This window comes from Ornithodoros turicata, chromosome 6 (genome assembly GCF_037126465.1).
Source record: "Ornithodoros turicata isolate Travis chromosome 6, ASM3712646v1, whole genome shotgun sequence".
NCBI lineage: Eukaryota > Metazoa > Arthropoda > Arachnida > Ixodida > Argasidae > Ornithodoros > Ornithodoros turicata.
The window spans coordinates 21,631,476-21,648,940 of record NC_088206.1 but is presented as its reverse complement, the minus strand read 5'-3'; the positions used below and the strand labels follow the sequence as shown (position 1 = coordinate 21,648,940).

Here is a 17,465-nt window from a genome sequence, read left to right as displayed (position 1 = left end):
TCCCGCCGTTTCTAGTTTCTTCGAGGACTGCCTTATTTAAAACTATCTACGCGTGTTATTAAACCTGTACTTATTCGTATTTCGAGTGTAACACCGAGGATTAAACAACTCACAATAAAGCAACAATAACATAACAGGATGTTCATGGCATGAGGTTGTTTCATCGCAGTTAACAATAAATTAGTCCTACTCTTGCACACACACACACACACACACATAAATGGGATGATGATGTTGTGGGTCATTCTCCGCCGTTATGGCGGTACACTGCCCCATTGCGCTTGTGGAAGGGATGAGAAAGTGATGATGATGGAAAGGTGTCCTATTAGAGTCCGTCCATTAGCCCAGTGCTGGAGAGGAACCCAGCAACAGCTCGTAGGCCTTGCATCAGATGTGAGGGGTGCGACCTTGGCACGAGAATTTTGGCTAAGTCGAACTGGCGTTGATCGACGCAGAATCCTGCAAACAACTGGCCTTTTCGTGATTTCTGCTCTGTATGCTCTTTGTGTTGTTTCTATAAAACAGCAACAACAACAAGTCATGGAAAAGGGACGATAACATGGGGTGTTTCCTCGTGGTGACCACAGGACCCTCTCCCGCTTCAAAGAGGTTAATATGAGAGGATAAATTAATGGTGAGCGCGAAGAGATGACAGGTCGGAGTTCTGGTTATAGAGCTCTTCGAGGAGGCCAGTAGCTTGAACGAAAGCAAAGAGGGAGCGAAGAGCTCGGCACTGATGCACAGGGGAGCTCCATGGGCTAAGGGCTTTGGACAAGCTGAATGGTCTGTGGTCACGGAGACCAAGTTGGCGTCGAAGCACCCGGCGTTCACACGTGTACCGGTCGCAGTCCTCGATTATATGAGGAATCGTAGCTGGGGTGTGGCAAGCTGGACACAGCATCGTGTTCCTGTAACCCAGCCTAGCCAGGAACACAGAGGTGAAGGCAACGTTGAGCTGTAGACGCCGCACAAGTCACGTAAAGCTGCGAAGGAAGCCACCTGGCATCTGGAGGGCCAAGGGTGACACCAACGCAGACAAGTAGAAGCATTTATCTCCGCTGGAGAGGATGATGGGCACGGCTCTGCGGTTACGGTGGACCGTAGCAGCCGTCAAATCTGCCTCCTCGTTGCCCTGAATGCCAGTGTGTCCAGGGACCCACTGTATAGGGTCAATTGGTGTCCTTGTTCCCAAAGAGCTTCAAGCGTCGTCAGGATACTCACTGCCACCGGGGCCAAAGAGCCGCGGATGTCCATGCTTCCTACACATTGCAGGGCTGATTTAGAGTGAATATGTATCTCCCAGAGGACGGTAGTTGAAGGCAGACTTTAGAAATAGCAAGATGGCATGCAGCTCCGCAGAGATCGATGAAGTATACGATGTGACAGGCGAAACCCACATGATATGAATGTATGAATGTATGACAAAAGCAGCAGCGGAAGAGCCATCCGACGTGGAAGAACCATCTGTAAACATGGCCGTGCAGCCACTGTAATTTGTATCCATCATTTCCAAATTAGATTGCTTAAGAACCAGAACGGGGATCTGGCTCTTCGGCCCCCAAGAGGCAAGGAATGCTGCCGAAAGGGATGGTCCCACGGTGCCACTGGAGGGGCGGTCGGGGCAACAGTAAAGACGTGGATGTTGGCACTTGCTGCTTTAACACATAGCGAGAGGTTACTGTTCTTCCGCCTACGTAGCTTTTGTATAAAAAGCTTCAAGGGTGGGTGTGTACTTCTGCGAGCATTCATTTCGTTCGTCGAAAACGTGCTCGCTTTATTGGTTACCAGAACAAGACGTAACAAATCAGCGTTATAGAGGCCGCAGTCGATCGTTATTTCATTGCCAATAAATCCAGCAACGTTGTTTCCTATAGGCCGTCCCGCACAACCATCGATGCACTCTAAAAACTGAACTTCACCGCATCGCACGCTCTGCGCCAATCATTGCCCCGTATGATAGGGTTTTCGCTCCTGATTCGAAGACAGAGGGGGGGGGGGGGGCGTATGCCTTTTTGTGTCAATTTGGATATATGATAATTGACACAAAAAGGCGTTCGCCCCTTCCTCTCCTCGAATCAGAGGCAACAATCCTATCATTCGTCGCAATGGTTGGCGCAGGACGTGCTATGCGATGAAGTTCAGTTTTTAGAGTGTGGGGCTTCTGGTCTGTTTCAGCTTCGTCATAGCGACAGCCGTGAATCTGTTTCGATGGCTAACTGATGATGTGGGAGCCTAGACTTACTTACGGACATACAAGCAATATCTGCATATATTGCGTTCCCTCGAAAGAGTTTCGTCAGAGGAATCAGTCGTAGTGTTTCTCTGGTCCCTCCTAATCCGCATCGCATGATTCAGACTTGATGCGTGTATCCACACTCTTAAAAATGAACTTCACCGCATAGCACGTTCCTAGCCAACCATCATCTGGAATGATATCGTTATCTGCCCTGATTTGCTGAAAACGGGAGGCGTACGCCTTTTGTGTGACAATTATGAACAGCATAAGTGTCACAAAAAAGGCGTACGCCTCCCGTTTTCAACAAATCAGGGCAGATAACGATATCATTCGAGATTATGGTTGGCCAGGAGCGTGCTATGCGGTGAAGTTCATTTTTAAGAGTGCAAGCTGCGCCAAGTTTTCGCTTCTGCTGCACTATTAGAAATTAACTTCACCGCATAGCACGCTCCTAGCCAATCATCGTCTCGAATGATATCGTTATCTGCCCTGATTTGTGGAAAGCGGGAGGCGTACGCCTTTTGTGTGACTATTATGAACAGCATAAGTGTCACAAAGAAAACGTACGCCACCCGTTTGCAACAAATCACGGCAGATAACGATATCATTCGAGATCATGGTTGGCTAGGAGCGTGCTATGCGGTGAAGTTCATTTTTAAGGGTGTTCGCCCCGCGCTTTCCACAAATCACAATTCATAACGGCATCATTCTGTGTAATGGTTAGCCGTCAGCGTGTCATACGGTGGAGCCCTGTTTTAAGAATGCGGAGTATATATATGGTAGAATATTGCGCAGAGTAAATAATCCGTATGTAATTGCAACGAATCCAAATTTCACCTCCCTCCACCTTGGCTGTTGCGTGCTGAAGCTTTCCCCCATTGTGATTTCCAGGGTTGTGTACACCAAAAATATATGTAGTTCGTAAGCGTTGTGCCTTCGAGTAAACGTTATATCGTAGCAATAGAAATACTTTGTACTTTGGCGCATTAAATACCCTGAACAGAATACAAATTTAACGCAATTGAAATGGTAGCCCTCAACCGGCGCACGTCCTGTGCCAGCAGATGGTCATAGCAGACGACGATAGCGTCACTTTTTTTTTTTTTTGTTCGTGTATATGTATAGAAACACATATACTATGTTCAATTTCTTAGTGGAATTGAATCCTTCGAAATGCGTGCTATAAATTGTAATTTTATTATTCTTAACACATTGTCACACTTTTATTTTACACTTTGTGCTACCCGATGACATCGCCGGCCATCCTTGGCTATGCAGCGATAACTTAATACGCTATGTTCAGCACAAGCTTTGAACGGGAACATCGTGAGGCACTCGGGAGATCGGGAGGCACTCCACTCCATGTGATACATGGAGGCCACTACCCATATCACACTCGCCTCGCGGTGCTCACACGGAATGAAGAGAACCCTCCCCTCTTCGCTCGCGACAAATCAATGGAAATCCGCAAGTAAAAGTAAAGGAAATAAAAACAGATAAAGCGAGCAATAGGTGGCTGTGCAGGACAGCAGTGATCAATCATTACACGCGCTCAGCCCTCACTTTCTTCTCTCAACCATCACGAACAGCGGGATTACATTCTAATTATGACATGATTGCTTCCAATATCTGCGACACTTTACGGGACCAAGTAACGAAGATGGAGAGAGCAGAGCAAACCTGTGCGCGCTGGAGATGGGATTGCGTGAAAGAGACGAGAAATTGGTTCATCGATTCGATCGGCTTCAAGACTGATTATGCTCCAAAGAAATACGTCTTAATCCCGTAAATATGAACGGAAAGGTATTGACTATAGATTCGCATTTACAAGGTTTATAATAAGAGACATCATTCTTGTAAGGTTATCTCGGAGTGCTTTCTGGGGTGAAGATGTTCGAAACCTATGATTGCGATGCATTTACAACCATCACGAATACAGGTCAATCGGATACGAACTGCACTGTTAGAACACAACTGCTTCACATATTCACGCTGGAGGCACAGAATGATGTCGTTTTTCCTCCTGATTTTTTTTAACCCGGGTGTACGCCTTTTTGTGACAAGTAGGGCAACTGCATAAGTGTTACAAAAAATGCGTAAGCCTCACGTTTTCAACAAAGAGTGCACGTCGACGCGATTTCTGCATCTATTGTCGATGTATTCGCGCCTGTAACCTCGTGCAGCTTAATGTCTGTCCTGTATAGAACGAATTTACGGTACCGAAATCTCGTCCCCAGAGCACACAAGCGGAACATCCATTACGACCAGCAGAAAACAACTTTCTCATCCCAATACCGCCGTACTTCCCGGGAAGATTGTAATAGAAAGAGTACCCCCGTGGGAGGAACAGCACACCCTAACCCCTCTACCTCCTTGGTACTGTGATGGAATGGTGATCGAATGCACATTGTGCCAAGCTGTTTCCATAACAACCAGTGGCCGCCATAACAGAAACTACTCTCCAGAGGATTATCGCCTGGAGATGCCGTCTAGCGTGTCATGCCCAACAACACTGCGGGCACGTGGTGTTTGCTCAAAAAAGGCTGAACCTTATAGTCTGAAGTAGCCGCCATTTTTATATACTTTGAAGTGCGTGATTAATTTGCGATATAACAACTGCTTGACGCTAATCTTCTGACTCCTGTGTTGGAAGGAAATATGATAGAGAAAGGGGGACTCTGCAGTGTTCAGTGGGTCAGCCTTACAATCAGCTTCCCCTTATCAATGTAGCTAGAGGGATGAGACAATAAAACGGCCGCTTCTTTGATAAGTGGACACAATTGTCCGCCATATTGTACATCACAATGGCAGAGCGACATTTGCAATCAAAAAGACTAATTAACGCAGAAGGCCCTGACAGTCGCTGGCCTTGTGACAATTGCACTGAATCGCTTTGTGTGGACATCGACGAATGCGCTCTTGGAGCGGCGATAACAATGACCAAGCTCAAGCGATGCATACCGTTTAATAAACCAGGTTCTATACATGACAACGTCGAACTCGAACGCACGATGGAGCTGAAGCTGTTTGATGATCAAGGTGCTGTCTTACTTGCCGACGAAGAAGTTGGGTTGCGTAATAAGTGAACTTGCATCTTGTACGAACGCGAAACAGAGCACATAGACGGACAACTCCGCGGGGACAATCTTCAACTGTAGCAATTCGTACATGGTGCGTGTCTACAACCAACACGCGCTTCTTGCTTTATAGTAAGTGCAAGTGGATTTATACGTTGTGTAGTTGCACTAACATACCACGGAACGCATTCTGAGTAAATCCTGTGGCTGATCGGAGATTAGCGAAACCTTCTGTACAGAAGCATATTGCATTAATTGTTTGAGGGCTGCGCATGTACGCGCATACACTCTTAAAAATGAACTTCACCGCATAGCACGCTCCTAGCCAACCATAATCTCGAATGATATCGTTATCTGCCCTGATTTGTTGAAAACGGTAGGCGTACGCCTTTTTTGTGACAATTATGAACAGCATAAGTGTCACAAAAAAGGCGTACGCCTCCCGTTTTCAACAAATCAGGGCAGATAACGATGTCATTCGAGATTATGGTTGGCTAGGAGCGTGCTATGCGGTGAAGTTCATTTTTAAGAGTGTAGCCAACCATCCTTATGCTGTTCATAATTGTCACAAAAATGGCGTACGCCCCCCGTTTTCAGCAAATCAGGGCAGATAACGATATCATTCGAGATGATAGTTGGCTAGGAATGTGCTATGCGGTGAAGTTCATTTTTAAGAGTGTATGACTAACTTGATAAAGACAGCGACAAAAGAAGATAATAAGATAATCATGCATTAGGGCTCGCAATGTAGGGGACGTAGCAGAATGTGGTCTCTTTCTCCACGGCAACCCAGGCCGAAGCGCTTGGCATTTAGTGGGGAAGAACCATTTACTCCAGAAAATCATTACGATTCATTCGTGTCATACCAGTCGATGCGTGCATCAATTATTTTTCTTTTATCTAGCTGTCTCTCAACTTCTCGAGTGATGCGAGAGCAACGAAAGCCACCTCTGCAGCGAGTTTAGCATATCCATCCCTCCAACCCCAAGGCGCATTGGCGACGACGCTATTTCTTAGAATACTCAAAATGTTTAGGTCCCCAGTTCTAAAACTGTGTATTATTTGATCGAGCGGCTTCTCTAACGTGGTGGTGTCCTTCTTAGCGTTAAAAATTGCAGATTGAATCAGGGTTTCGTTATCTGATTTATTCTTTTGAAATCCACTTACGTTGTAGTGGATGAGACAATTTAACACAATTCAATGATTTACACACAGTTCAATTGCCGCTGTCACCCAAGTATAGAAACGATGATCATCCTCGCTTCCCTTCCTATGCTGTATGAAATATAATGTATGTGATGTTTTGCAATACGTAATTGCTATGTCTACCCTCTGAACGAATCTCTTTATAAAGTTGTCCGTCGTTCTGTTCTCCAATCCACGAAAGACACAAAATAACGAGCAGAGAAAGCTTTCTCCCGTCGCCGACACGACAACTATTCTGAAAGAACCCAACAGCGGTCGCTTCCTGTGACAGCACATCTACCCTGATTAAAGTTTGGATCACGGCAGAGACATCGTGCACGCACGTATCTAATCCCGACAGCACCTTCGTTCAGCAGCTCTCGTTCCAGATGCCCGCACCAAAGTCGATTCTACTCTGGGCCAATAAGGGAAGAGTGGTTACGCTCTATTTGAAGCACTTTTAAACTACTGTGTAGCGTCAACGAACTGCCCTGATGTCGAACATGCTCCAGCAAAGTTCGAGGGAGAGAGGAAAGAGTTGAGTTAAAGATACGTAGCCAAACAGGAAAAGAAGAAGCCAGACGCTGTGGAGTATCTACCGCAAAACATGATTCATGGGTGGACGGAGAAATGTTAGAGAGAGAGAGGGAAGGAGGCGACAAACCATTAATTCAATTTCACGACGGTTAGCTCGGATTCCCAGTAGGGAATTAAAACATGAAATTGTCGACGTCAGACGAATGGGCAAGGATGAATAACACATATTTTCTAAGTCCACGCGACCGTATACAAGGTGTCGTTCTTAAGACACAATCGAAGAAACAGGTTCTATAGCTCGATATTTGAAATATTATGAGCTCCGTAGAGATCACGAACTTTCATTGGTTGCGGGGTGCTGTTGAACTGCATCATTATTCATTGTCACAGTTTTCGATGCAGATATATAATCCTAGCAATAACTGGAACTAGGGTATGCACAGTTACAGATGTTCGTGTTAGTATAGCGCTAGCTAGAAAAATATATCGGGATTGGTCCTACGGGAACTATACGTGGAGGTGTGGATTTCAGAACCTCACCACGTCCCCGTCCCTCGCCAGGCTAGGTCGCACGCCAATTGCCCCCTACCGTACGACGAATGTATCCCACGACCTGCTACTCCATGGCGTGAAGTAATGCCCAATATCTCGTTGCACATTCCAGAGCTAAGAAAGAAGGGCGAATCCAGCTCACTGGAAGCCAAGGCAGCTGCTGGGGTCCTAATTAGTGACACTTTTCACGCTCACACTCTGGTGTTCACAGACGGCTCTGTTGACGCAGAGTGTTGGAGCGCTACTTCCTCCTTTTATATCCCATCATTAAATGTGGCATGGCAAGGAAAATCAGTTCGATACCCAATATGCTCTACGACGGCTGAGCTTCTGGCAATATTACGTGCAGCAGCAGCGGTGCAGGTCAAGGAAATCACCAAGGCTGTCATCCTCACGGACTCGCGTAGCGCTCTGCAAATGGTGATGAACCCCACATGCAATAGCATTCTAGCCCGGTGTATCCGAACGTCATGTGCCCAACACAAGACAATCGGTGGAGACATCTCCCTGCAATGGATCCCCTCCCACGTCCGCATTAGTGGCATCGAAAAAGCGGACCAACTAGCATCTGCGGCACACCACAGCACTAGCCCTAGTTTGCCAACCCCGGGAGACAGCGACAGAAAATTAGTCATCAATGGGATAGTTCTTATGCAGCACCCTTGGATGCGGGACATCCTGGAAAATCATCGACTCGATCTCCCGCAGAAAGGACTTTCCCGCAGTACACTTGCTCACTACACTACACTAAACTCTGCTCTTCAGGTTGCGAACAAGAAGCGCTTTCACTAAATCGCAATTATTCAATATTGGCTCTCTAGACAACGCAAACTGCATACATTGTCAGCAAATTGAAACTATCGAGCACATATCCTATACTGCATTGCTGTGCATATGCTGCGGTGCGGGAGAAATACCTTGGCCATTGCAGGAACTGTACGGTGGATGATGTCCTACATACCAAATGCTCTTTCACGGAAAGACACTCCAAAGTTCGCAGCCTCGTCTGCTTTCTCCAGGAATCTGGCCTCGCCCAAAGGCTATAAGTACAGCTCGGACTTCTCGGCAACTCTGCAGTGACAGTCCTAAATCTTAAATTTCGGGCGTCATCGTTCCTTCATCTGTTATCACACCATATCATCTCATCCTGGCTACAGTTGTGACGCAGCCCACATACGTGAGGCTAACAACGGCAAGCCGGTTCGTCACCACCACCACCACCACCGTGGATTTCACCCTCGTTTTCCCTCTCTCAAATGCACTACCAAAAGTACAATGTGCTCGAGAAGGTGTGATGACGATGGATGACGTCGTCTGCTATGCTCATTTAGTGGCGCCAGCAGACGGCCAGCACTTGAGTTACTTCAAATAAGTGTACTTATACTTCAAATTTCCTCGGTTATTTAAACTCCATAGCCACGATGTTTATAGCAGTGATGTACTTTTAGTAATTTTTGCCAAGACCTAATCTTCGCGATCATTATTTTTTTCGCGAAATGTTGGTAAGGACGATAGAAAAGTACAAATTTCCCACAGTATACAAAGTGCAATTTATTGTAGTCCTCTCATTACGACCTACATATGTTCTGTCTATTAATCATGACGATATTTACACGCAAGGTTGCTTCCTTTAATGTGCGGAATAGAATAAAATTAATTTGGAACTACAAATCCGATGTATTGTGAGTGAATTATTTGCTGATGATTTTGCGCAATTTCAGGTGACAACGAAGTGGAGAAGATATATGTCCGTGCGGGCAACAACGCGACGCTGCCGTGTCCGGGGCTGGATAACAGAAACCCTCGGCACGTGGTATGGTGGAAAGAAGACCAGCGTCTAGTGGAAGTGCAGAGGGACCGGGTGACGGTGCTGGAGCCGGGAGCTCGCGTGTCCCTTCTGCCCGGCTCGCAGGCTCTCTTCTTCCGGTCTGTCGTTGCCGATGACAGCGGCGAGTACCAGTGCGTCGTCGACAACCGACAGGGGAGGCAAGGACTCGTACGACTCTTCGTACAAGGTAGGAGAATTCATATATCGAGCAACAATCAATAAAAGGCACTTCGCACCAAACGGCTCCGTACACGGTACTTCCGGTTTTCAGGGCCAAATACGTTGGCTATAGCAATCATACAGAAAACATAATTAGTCTTCTGTTGTATTTAATAAACAATCGGATATGCCACAGTACACGAGCGTTACATTAAATTACATTACATTGCGTTACGTGTTGCTTCGGTTATTATTACAAAAACGCCGCAGAAAGTCTGCTCTCTCGCCTCTTCCTTTCCGGAAGTTTTTTTTAAAGAAATATTTGATTACGCCTAATAAGGAGAAATTAGTTTTTATGGTCAGCTCACAATTGACAGTTTTAGTCACAGATTCAGTATAAATTATTCTCGATTCATCGTACCTACTTAAGATGTGACATAGCCGATAAATGCTTTGTTTGACAATATGACTTGTAGCAGTTGCGATAGCTGGCATTTAAAATTAACAAACAGAAGCGAATCACTCATTTCAACGTATACATAAGACATTCGTGTGAGACGTGAGCTTGTGTTACGGGTCGTTGAGCGCGGCGTTCGCGTTTCACGGAGCGCTACTACTTGGCAAATGGTTGTCCTCGGGATGTTACGAACCGCATAGTGAGACTTTTTCAATTTACCCTGAGCTACAACCTTATCTGAACACCACAGTCATGGGCGCCGTCATAAAGGGGGGGGGGAACTTCCAGAAACTTAATTTCTGAGCCAAGACAAGTTGTAGGCGCAGTTGACGCACCACCACCACAAATATTCTGCCCTGGAAAAAATCCTGGCGGCACTCCTGACAACTTCGTACCAGGCAACGTGGATCTTAACGTTTTCACCGCATCTTTTATCTTGTAAACTGAAGCATTTCTGTATAGTGTGTGCGCCTCATTATGGCAGTAGAAATTCCTGCCTACATTACTATGCGCGTGGGATAAGTCACGTGAGATACGTACGAATATGCTATTTAATGTATTCGTATGTTGAAATATTTATTCGACGCTTTTAGATTATGCTGTTTTCATTAACATTTGTGTATTTCGCTTTCGTCATTTTTGTTTGTCGATTGATTTTATTGAATCTCCATTCTGGCTCGCTCGTATATTTCGAAGCATGTCTGCCAGGCATGTAGTGGAAAAAGTGACACGAGACTTTCGAAACCTGCTTCTTCTTAACTTCTTTCTTTCCTGACGCATTTTCTCAGCGCGAACTGACACAACAAAGGCAGCACACTTTCTTCTTTGTTCATACACATCGAGCACCACGGTTGTGAAGCGTACGCGTTCTAATCGTGCGGTGATACACGGCTCGTTTACACGTGTATGCGCGATGGGATCTGCGAGAGTCCGCACGAATAGCATGCCATCCACGGTAATGTTCTCTATAGCCGGCATGATGGAACAGATGCCGGCAGTGATAATGTCCTCTGCTCCGCATAACGGCTTTGAGCAGCGGAAAAAGCTGGAATGCTTTTATTCCTCACATGAATCCGGCTACACAGAGCCGCGAACATTCATGAAGCCAGTGCCTTCTTGGAGGAGGAACTGCCTTCTTGATGAACGTGCACCGTAGGTGTGGAAATTATCATTGACTCTCTAGAAAAATTCTGTAGACAACAATCAATAACTGTATACTAAGCACAGTACAATGTCTATAGAAATTCCATGGACTCTCTATTCAAAATTAGTCACTGTGTACGTGTTGAGAAATCTCCATAGACGTTAGGCATCAGGATTTCCATATAAAAACGATAGAAAGCGGACAGTGGGCTTGCAACCTACTGTTTGCTAACCCCTTGCTGGATTAGGAAGTGTACATTCATGAATGAAGAACAATCGTCTAATGGCTAGAGGCTATACCTCCGCAGTTTGAGCACGGCACAGGTGACAGGTGACAAGGTGACAGGTGCTTACTGTTATCAAATGCAAGCTGGTTCTACCCGTCTGTCCGATGAGTTTGATTGCGTTCTTTCCGAGATTAGGGACTTGCTTCCACGTAAGGGATATGGGCAGTATTTAAAATAGTATTTACACGTATAGTAAATACACGTATTTATATTTCGTATTTAAACACAGACTCGAAAAATTATTTATAATTATATTTAAATACCAATTTTTTGGTATTTATTCTTGTAAATAATTTATAAATACTTCTAAATACACAAGATACTGAGTCATATCTTGAAGTTACCCTGCATTTGATTGGTAAGAAGGGCAAGGCAAAGTTTGCAGGAGAGCCGCGCCATTGTGCCGTGTTTTCGCACATGCGACAAACCACACTCTTAGAAATGAACTTCGCCACATAGCACGCTCCTAGCCAACCATCATTTCGAATGATATCGTTATCTGCCCTGATTTGTTGAAAACGGGAGGCGTACGTCTTTTTTGTGACACTTATGCTGTTCATAATTGTCACAGAAAAGGCGTATGCCTCCCGTTTTCAACAAATCAGGGCAGATAACGATATCCTTCGAGATTATGGTTGGCTAGGAGCGTGCTATGTGGTGAAGTTCATTTTTAAGAGTGCATTTTAGATGGCAAGTGTTTCACTGTTGTTGCTGACAACGGTCGGGACTACCCGACTTCCTTGTTGCACGAAGCTTCTTCGTCAAATTTAATACGAGCCTTTCTTCATCGGCACCTGTTGAGAGCTGTTCTCCTTTGAGAATCTGATTCGAACAGAAGATACCAAAAAGATGCAGTCTTCTAGAAACTTCTAATATTAAAATCGCCATGATAACCTAACAAATAAATGCTATTGTTCCTTGCTGATTTGTTGTTATGATCGTCGTTATTTCTGTAATTCCAGATGGCATCTTTCTCGCAGTATTCTGGTAGTAGTTACCGTATTTAGATGCTCATATTGAAAAGTGTTTATGCGGATGTATTTAAATACCTCTTTCAACGAAGTATTTTCTATAAATATTTAAACAAATCTATTAAAGCCCATCCCTGCTTTCACGACACGCGCCTTTTAACGAGACGAACATCGCATGCTCGTCTATCTTGGCCTATGCTGATATTGCCAGTCAACTTGCTTATCCTATTCTAGTAATTGAAAGCCTGTATCTGGTCCCTTTCTAGCCCTCTCGCCCTTTTACCCCTTTTAGGTGCAGCATCCCAACAGCAATTTCAGAATTTCATGACTATAGGGTCATTTAGTTTTGATGCAAAATTCCTTACCACTGTGACGAGCTGGGCTTCATCCTCCCCCAATGCGAAATAGGGCAGTGTACCGCCTCAGCGGCGGTGAATCGCCCACCCCATCATCATCCAATGTATGTGTGTGTGGGGGGGGGGGGTAGGCATTCTGGGCCTTCACAAGGAAACATATGCACCGATATCAGCTGTTTCTTGCTGGCTCGCCGATCAAGCAGACACATCAGATTTTTGGGTGTCGTCCTCGACTGCAACTTGTCCTGGAAAAAACACATCGACCACCTTGACAAGAAGGTTCAGCGGTGGACCTCCGTCCTTCGTCATTTTGCTGGCGCCAAGTGAGGTAATGGATGAGCAATCACTCCTGGCTGTTCACAAGGCTCTTGTTCGTGGTTCACTGGTGTATAGCCTTCCTGTTTTTCACGGCATTTCTGAGACGCATGTTCAGCGGCTTCGGTGCTTCTTTGCACGCAGCCTGAGGATCTGTCTTGGCGTCCCCAGAGATGCAGAAACGCGGATGGTCATCGCCGAAGCTCATGACATACCAATTGAAGTCCTTATGCGGGGGAGACTGTACGTCACTATTGTGGGATAGCGAAAAGGCGAGAGAAGAGCCGTTTAATGAGGGCAGGAAGAATGAATGCGGGTGGTCGCGCTAAGATGCAGTGATGATCATGGCGATGATTCTGCCTAACATCTTCCCCGTGGCGAAGGGGAAGCCATCCTGGCTTCACACTGTTCTGAGAGATGACGTTCCTTGTAGGGTTTTAGGCGGCAAACGTGTGCGTTCTCGCGGGAACGACAGCGGCGGTCGGAAGGTGGTTGAAGAGGCTCGATGGCATAGTTGGCGGCAGAGTTCCGAGCTAGGACACGGTAGGGCCCGACGTATCGGCAAATCAGCTTTTCGCAGAGGCCAGGTTTGCGAATTGGGACCCACAGCCAAACGAGGTCGTCCACTTCGTAATGTACTTGATTGTGGTGTTCGTCATAACGGTGCTTTGCCGTGGCCTGCTGCCCGAATGTGCGACACCGGGCAAGTTGGCGGCATTCCTCGGTTCGGGATGTCGCATCGGCCAAGGTGAGATTGTGGTCGGTGGAAGGATGATAGGGGAAGATGGTGTCCACGTTGCGTTGAATGCGGGTGGTTGCAACTCGCGCTAAGATGCAGTGATGATCATGGCGATGATTCTGCCTCACACTATTTACGCCTTATCGCTCATCACCGCCATCACCCATTGGTAGCAAAACTTTATTGGCGCAAGCAGAGCAACGTCTTCAAAATCATTGCGGAAGCAAAGCGTAAATTTCCCTCGTTTGTAGTAAAGCCAACAGTAAGCGCATTCTTTTCACTTGCACTGGACTGCACTACCTTGGATTGCACGCAAGACCGGTTTCCGGGAGCTGCACTTTCCAGCTGAAAGTAACTTTATTAGTAATGTCTTTCTTTTCAACAGGAAAGTGCAGCACGCAAATAATCCAGTTCAGATCTGGTGCAGGAGGTGCAAGCGAAAAGAATGCACCATGTGTCTTCGTCTCCCCCGTCGTCTCTGCCACTACCCTCTATCTCCCCCGGCATTCCGGAACTCAACGTTAAAAAAAAATAAAGTGCCACCGTCAGTCCTTCGCCAGATGTGATTCGACATGATGGTAAGTGTCTACGCTGAACACAGTGCCGTCTACACCGACGGGTCTTCCACACCTGTAAGTTCATCGGCCGCCTTCGTTATTCCAACGGTCCAGATGTCTCACGGGTATCGCCTGGCACATTGCACTTCCTCTACGTCCGCAGAGCTTTACGCCATCTTATCGTTCCTGCGGTATGCTCTGCACGAAGCTCCGCGAATGTGGGTTGTATACACGGACTCCAGGGCAGCCCTACAGTGCATAGAGTGCATGGGTGCACGAGGTACACTGGCTCCAATTGTCACGGACATCCTCAGCGCTGCTCAGCGTCTTTGCGACGTAGGTCACTCCATCGCTTTTCAGTGGATCCCAGGTCACTGTGGACTAAGCGGAAATGAAGAGGCTAACAGAGTGGCTGCTGTTGCCAGACAATGCCAGGCGGTGATACCGAATATGTTGACCCGTGGTGACAGGAGGGCATTCTTGTCGGCGATGATCGTACCAATGGCACCCAACAATATTGCCGGGACATTATAGACAGGTCCTTGTTGCACGCCGTCGATCCAACTATGTCGTTTTCTCTCCCAGGCCGTTTGCCCCGCTGTCTCACTTCCCTTCTGCATCGACTTCGCCTCAATGTGGCCTTCACCCCGCAGTTCAGACACAGACTAGGTTATGCGTCAACCAGCTCGTGTTCCAACTGCGGCATAGTGGCAATAATTCAACACGTCCTTATCGACTGCCCTCTATACAGGTCGGAGAGAGCACTGCTCTAGTCCCAACTGACCCGTCTCAACAACAAACCGCTCAGCCTTGCAGCAATCTTAGGTCCTTGGTCTAACCCTGTGCAGCACCGTCAATGCCTGCACTCGTTCTATGTGTTCCTGACGTCTTCAAACCTGCTTGAACTCTTGTGACCTCAGAGCTGTTGCCATGAATACGGAGATGTGCTCTTCACAGCATTTCATCTCCGGCAGCCGACCGGATGAACTACTATCCCATCGGTTACGACGCACCCACGTGTGTGATACTTCATTTGCGTCTGTCATGTGTGTGTGTGCGAGTGTGTATGCCTCATCTTTTTCATCGTCATCCCACTCATATACTAACCCACAGGCACTGAGGTATGGTACCGCAATTGTTGCGGTGAATCACCTCATCCCATAATCATTCATGTAGTTGTTGTTGTTGTTGTTGTTGTTGGGCTTTCTGATAAAATCGGTTTCAGAGACTTTTTCCAATTTTCTAACATCAAAGGGGCAGCGCGCCCTGTTACTTTCAAACGGTCGCAAGAGCTCGTGTTCCCCCTACAGTTGAAAGTTGAAAGCCATAAAACTTTAGTTGACATGTACGCAGTGTATCTCCGTGGAAAGGGTGACATCTTCTCCCCCTTAGATAGTGTTGTTTTCCCCTAGAGGCGTCTTTGTGTAGACGGCAGCATAACTGTACGTTAACGGAAACAGTGGCAATTACAGCGTTCTTCGCACGCAATGTCGGACGCACATGTGTTTTTGGTTTTGCGTACGTGACTGACCCGGATTGTGACATGGCGCGGGAAGGTTATATAAACCTCGGATGACTTCGAAAGGGGGGAGAGTGAGACAGTCGCCGAAACAGACAGTCGTAGTTTTGCGTCGAGGGTCGGAACCAGCGAAGAGTCACCGATATGTGATCCAGAGCGGGAGCCCGGACGGATGCACGGAGTGAGATGGACGACGGCGGCGTCTTGACGCCTGGAACCCACCTTCAACCTGAGGGTTCGTCCCAGAAGTCTCCTCCCACCAGCGCTCACGTCCGGGCAACCGAAGTTACGACCTAGGCCCAGCTGGCGGTGACTGACCGGAAAGAGGTGCACCCGACGACGATGTGGCGAGCGCAGAGACGGATCGACGAGGGCGGTAGCTGGACTCCTGGGACCAAGCCTCCAAGTGGGACGGTAGGCCTGCCGCCAAGTCGCCGTCGTCGCTATTGTTTGACCCGGCCGTGGACAAAGAATGGAGTCCAGAGCGGATGAAGATCGACGGAAGCAGCAACTGAAAGCCACAGCATGGAAAGCCGTCCGCGTAGGTCATTGCCGAAGTCGTCTTCAGAGCTCGTCTGCCACGCCATCGTCCATGGCCTGGTGAAGATGTGGTGTGTCGGGGTGCGCAAAATCAGGGTCAGTCACTCTTGCGTTGTTGTCTCTCCCGCATTTGCGCATGATTCTCGAGTTTTGTTTGTCCGCGGTTTGCGTAACCATTTAGTTAAAGCATATCACGTCATATATTTAAGCTGTGTTCGCTTGATGTCATGTGTGTTATTGCCGCGATTTGTGTTATCCATCATACGAACTGAATAATGGCGTAGTGTTTAGTTTTGTCTATTAAATCATGTTCGTTATTGTTAACGAAGTGTGTGGTGGTGGTGGTGGTGGGTGGTGAAAGGGCTCGCCGTTGTCGGCCTCACAGAGGTGGGCAACGTCACGACTGACGCCCTGGGGGAATCTGCGTCCTGGGCCGACTTCTAAGGGAACTGTGCCGACATATGTCTGAAAACGTCTGAGGAAAACCCAGAAAAAACCACAGACAGCACAGCCGGCACCGGGATTCGAACCCGGGTACCTCCCAGTCTCGGCGTGACATGGCCAGCACGTGTGTGGTTGTTATTCCTTCTCGCCTCTGCGGGTGCAACGTTGTGCGTATCCCCTTTGGAGCACTGCACGCGCGCGGGCTTTGCGTTTTTTATGTGGGCATGGGCCGGGCTCGGGCTTAAGCCACAGGGCACAGGCCGGATACGGGCCTGACAAAGCCGGCCATGGTCGGGCATGTATACACGCGAAAATATTACACGAGACTGGACAGCTGAATTTTCATGTCACTTTTTTTTACATTGGGTATGGGATATCATGGCATTCTCATCTGAGAAGTATCACTTTTTTATATGTGATCATGCTTATTTCGTGTAATGGGTCTGAATTTCACACGTGCACTCACAAACATTTGGGGACGATTGGTGTGGGGCGGGCGCGCTGAGATGTTTGCCGACAAGACGAAAGGAGTTTTGCGATTTGGGCAACAGAAGGAGCGTCCT

General features: G+C 47.2%; 1 protein-coding gene across 4 annotated transcripts in view; it reads left to right on the top strand.

The window, feature by feature from the left end:
• LOC135396408 (tyrosine-protein phosphatase 99A-like) overlaps positions 1-17,465 on the top strand; it is a 187,803-nt gene that overhangs the window by 68,031 nt on the left and 102,307 nt on the right. For all 4 annotated transcript variants that reach the window (XM_064627370.1, XM_064627368.1, XM_064627367.1 and 1 more), the window contains one exon: positions 9,309-9,602. In XM_064627370.1, the coding sequence (XP_064483440.1) occupies positions 9,309-9,602 (294 nt within the window). The remainder of the gene's footprint in view (positions 1-9,308; positions 9,603-17,465) is intronic.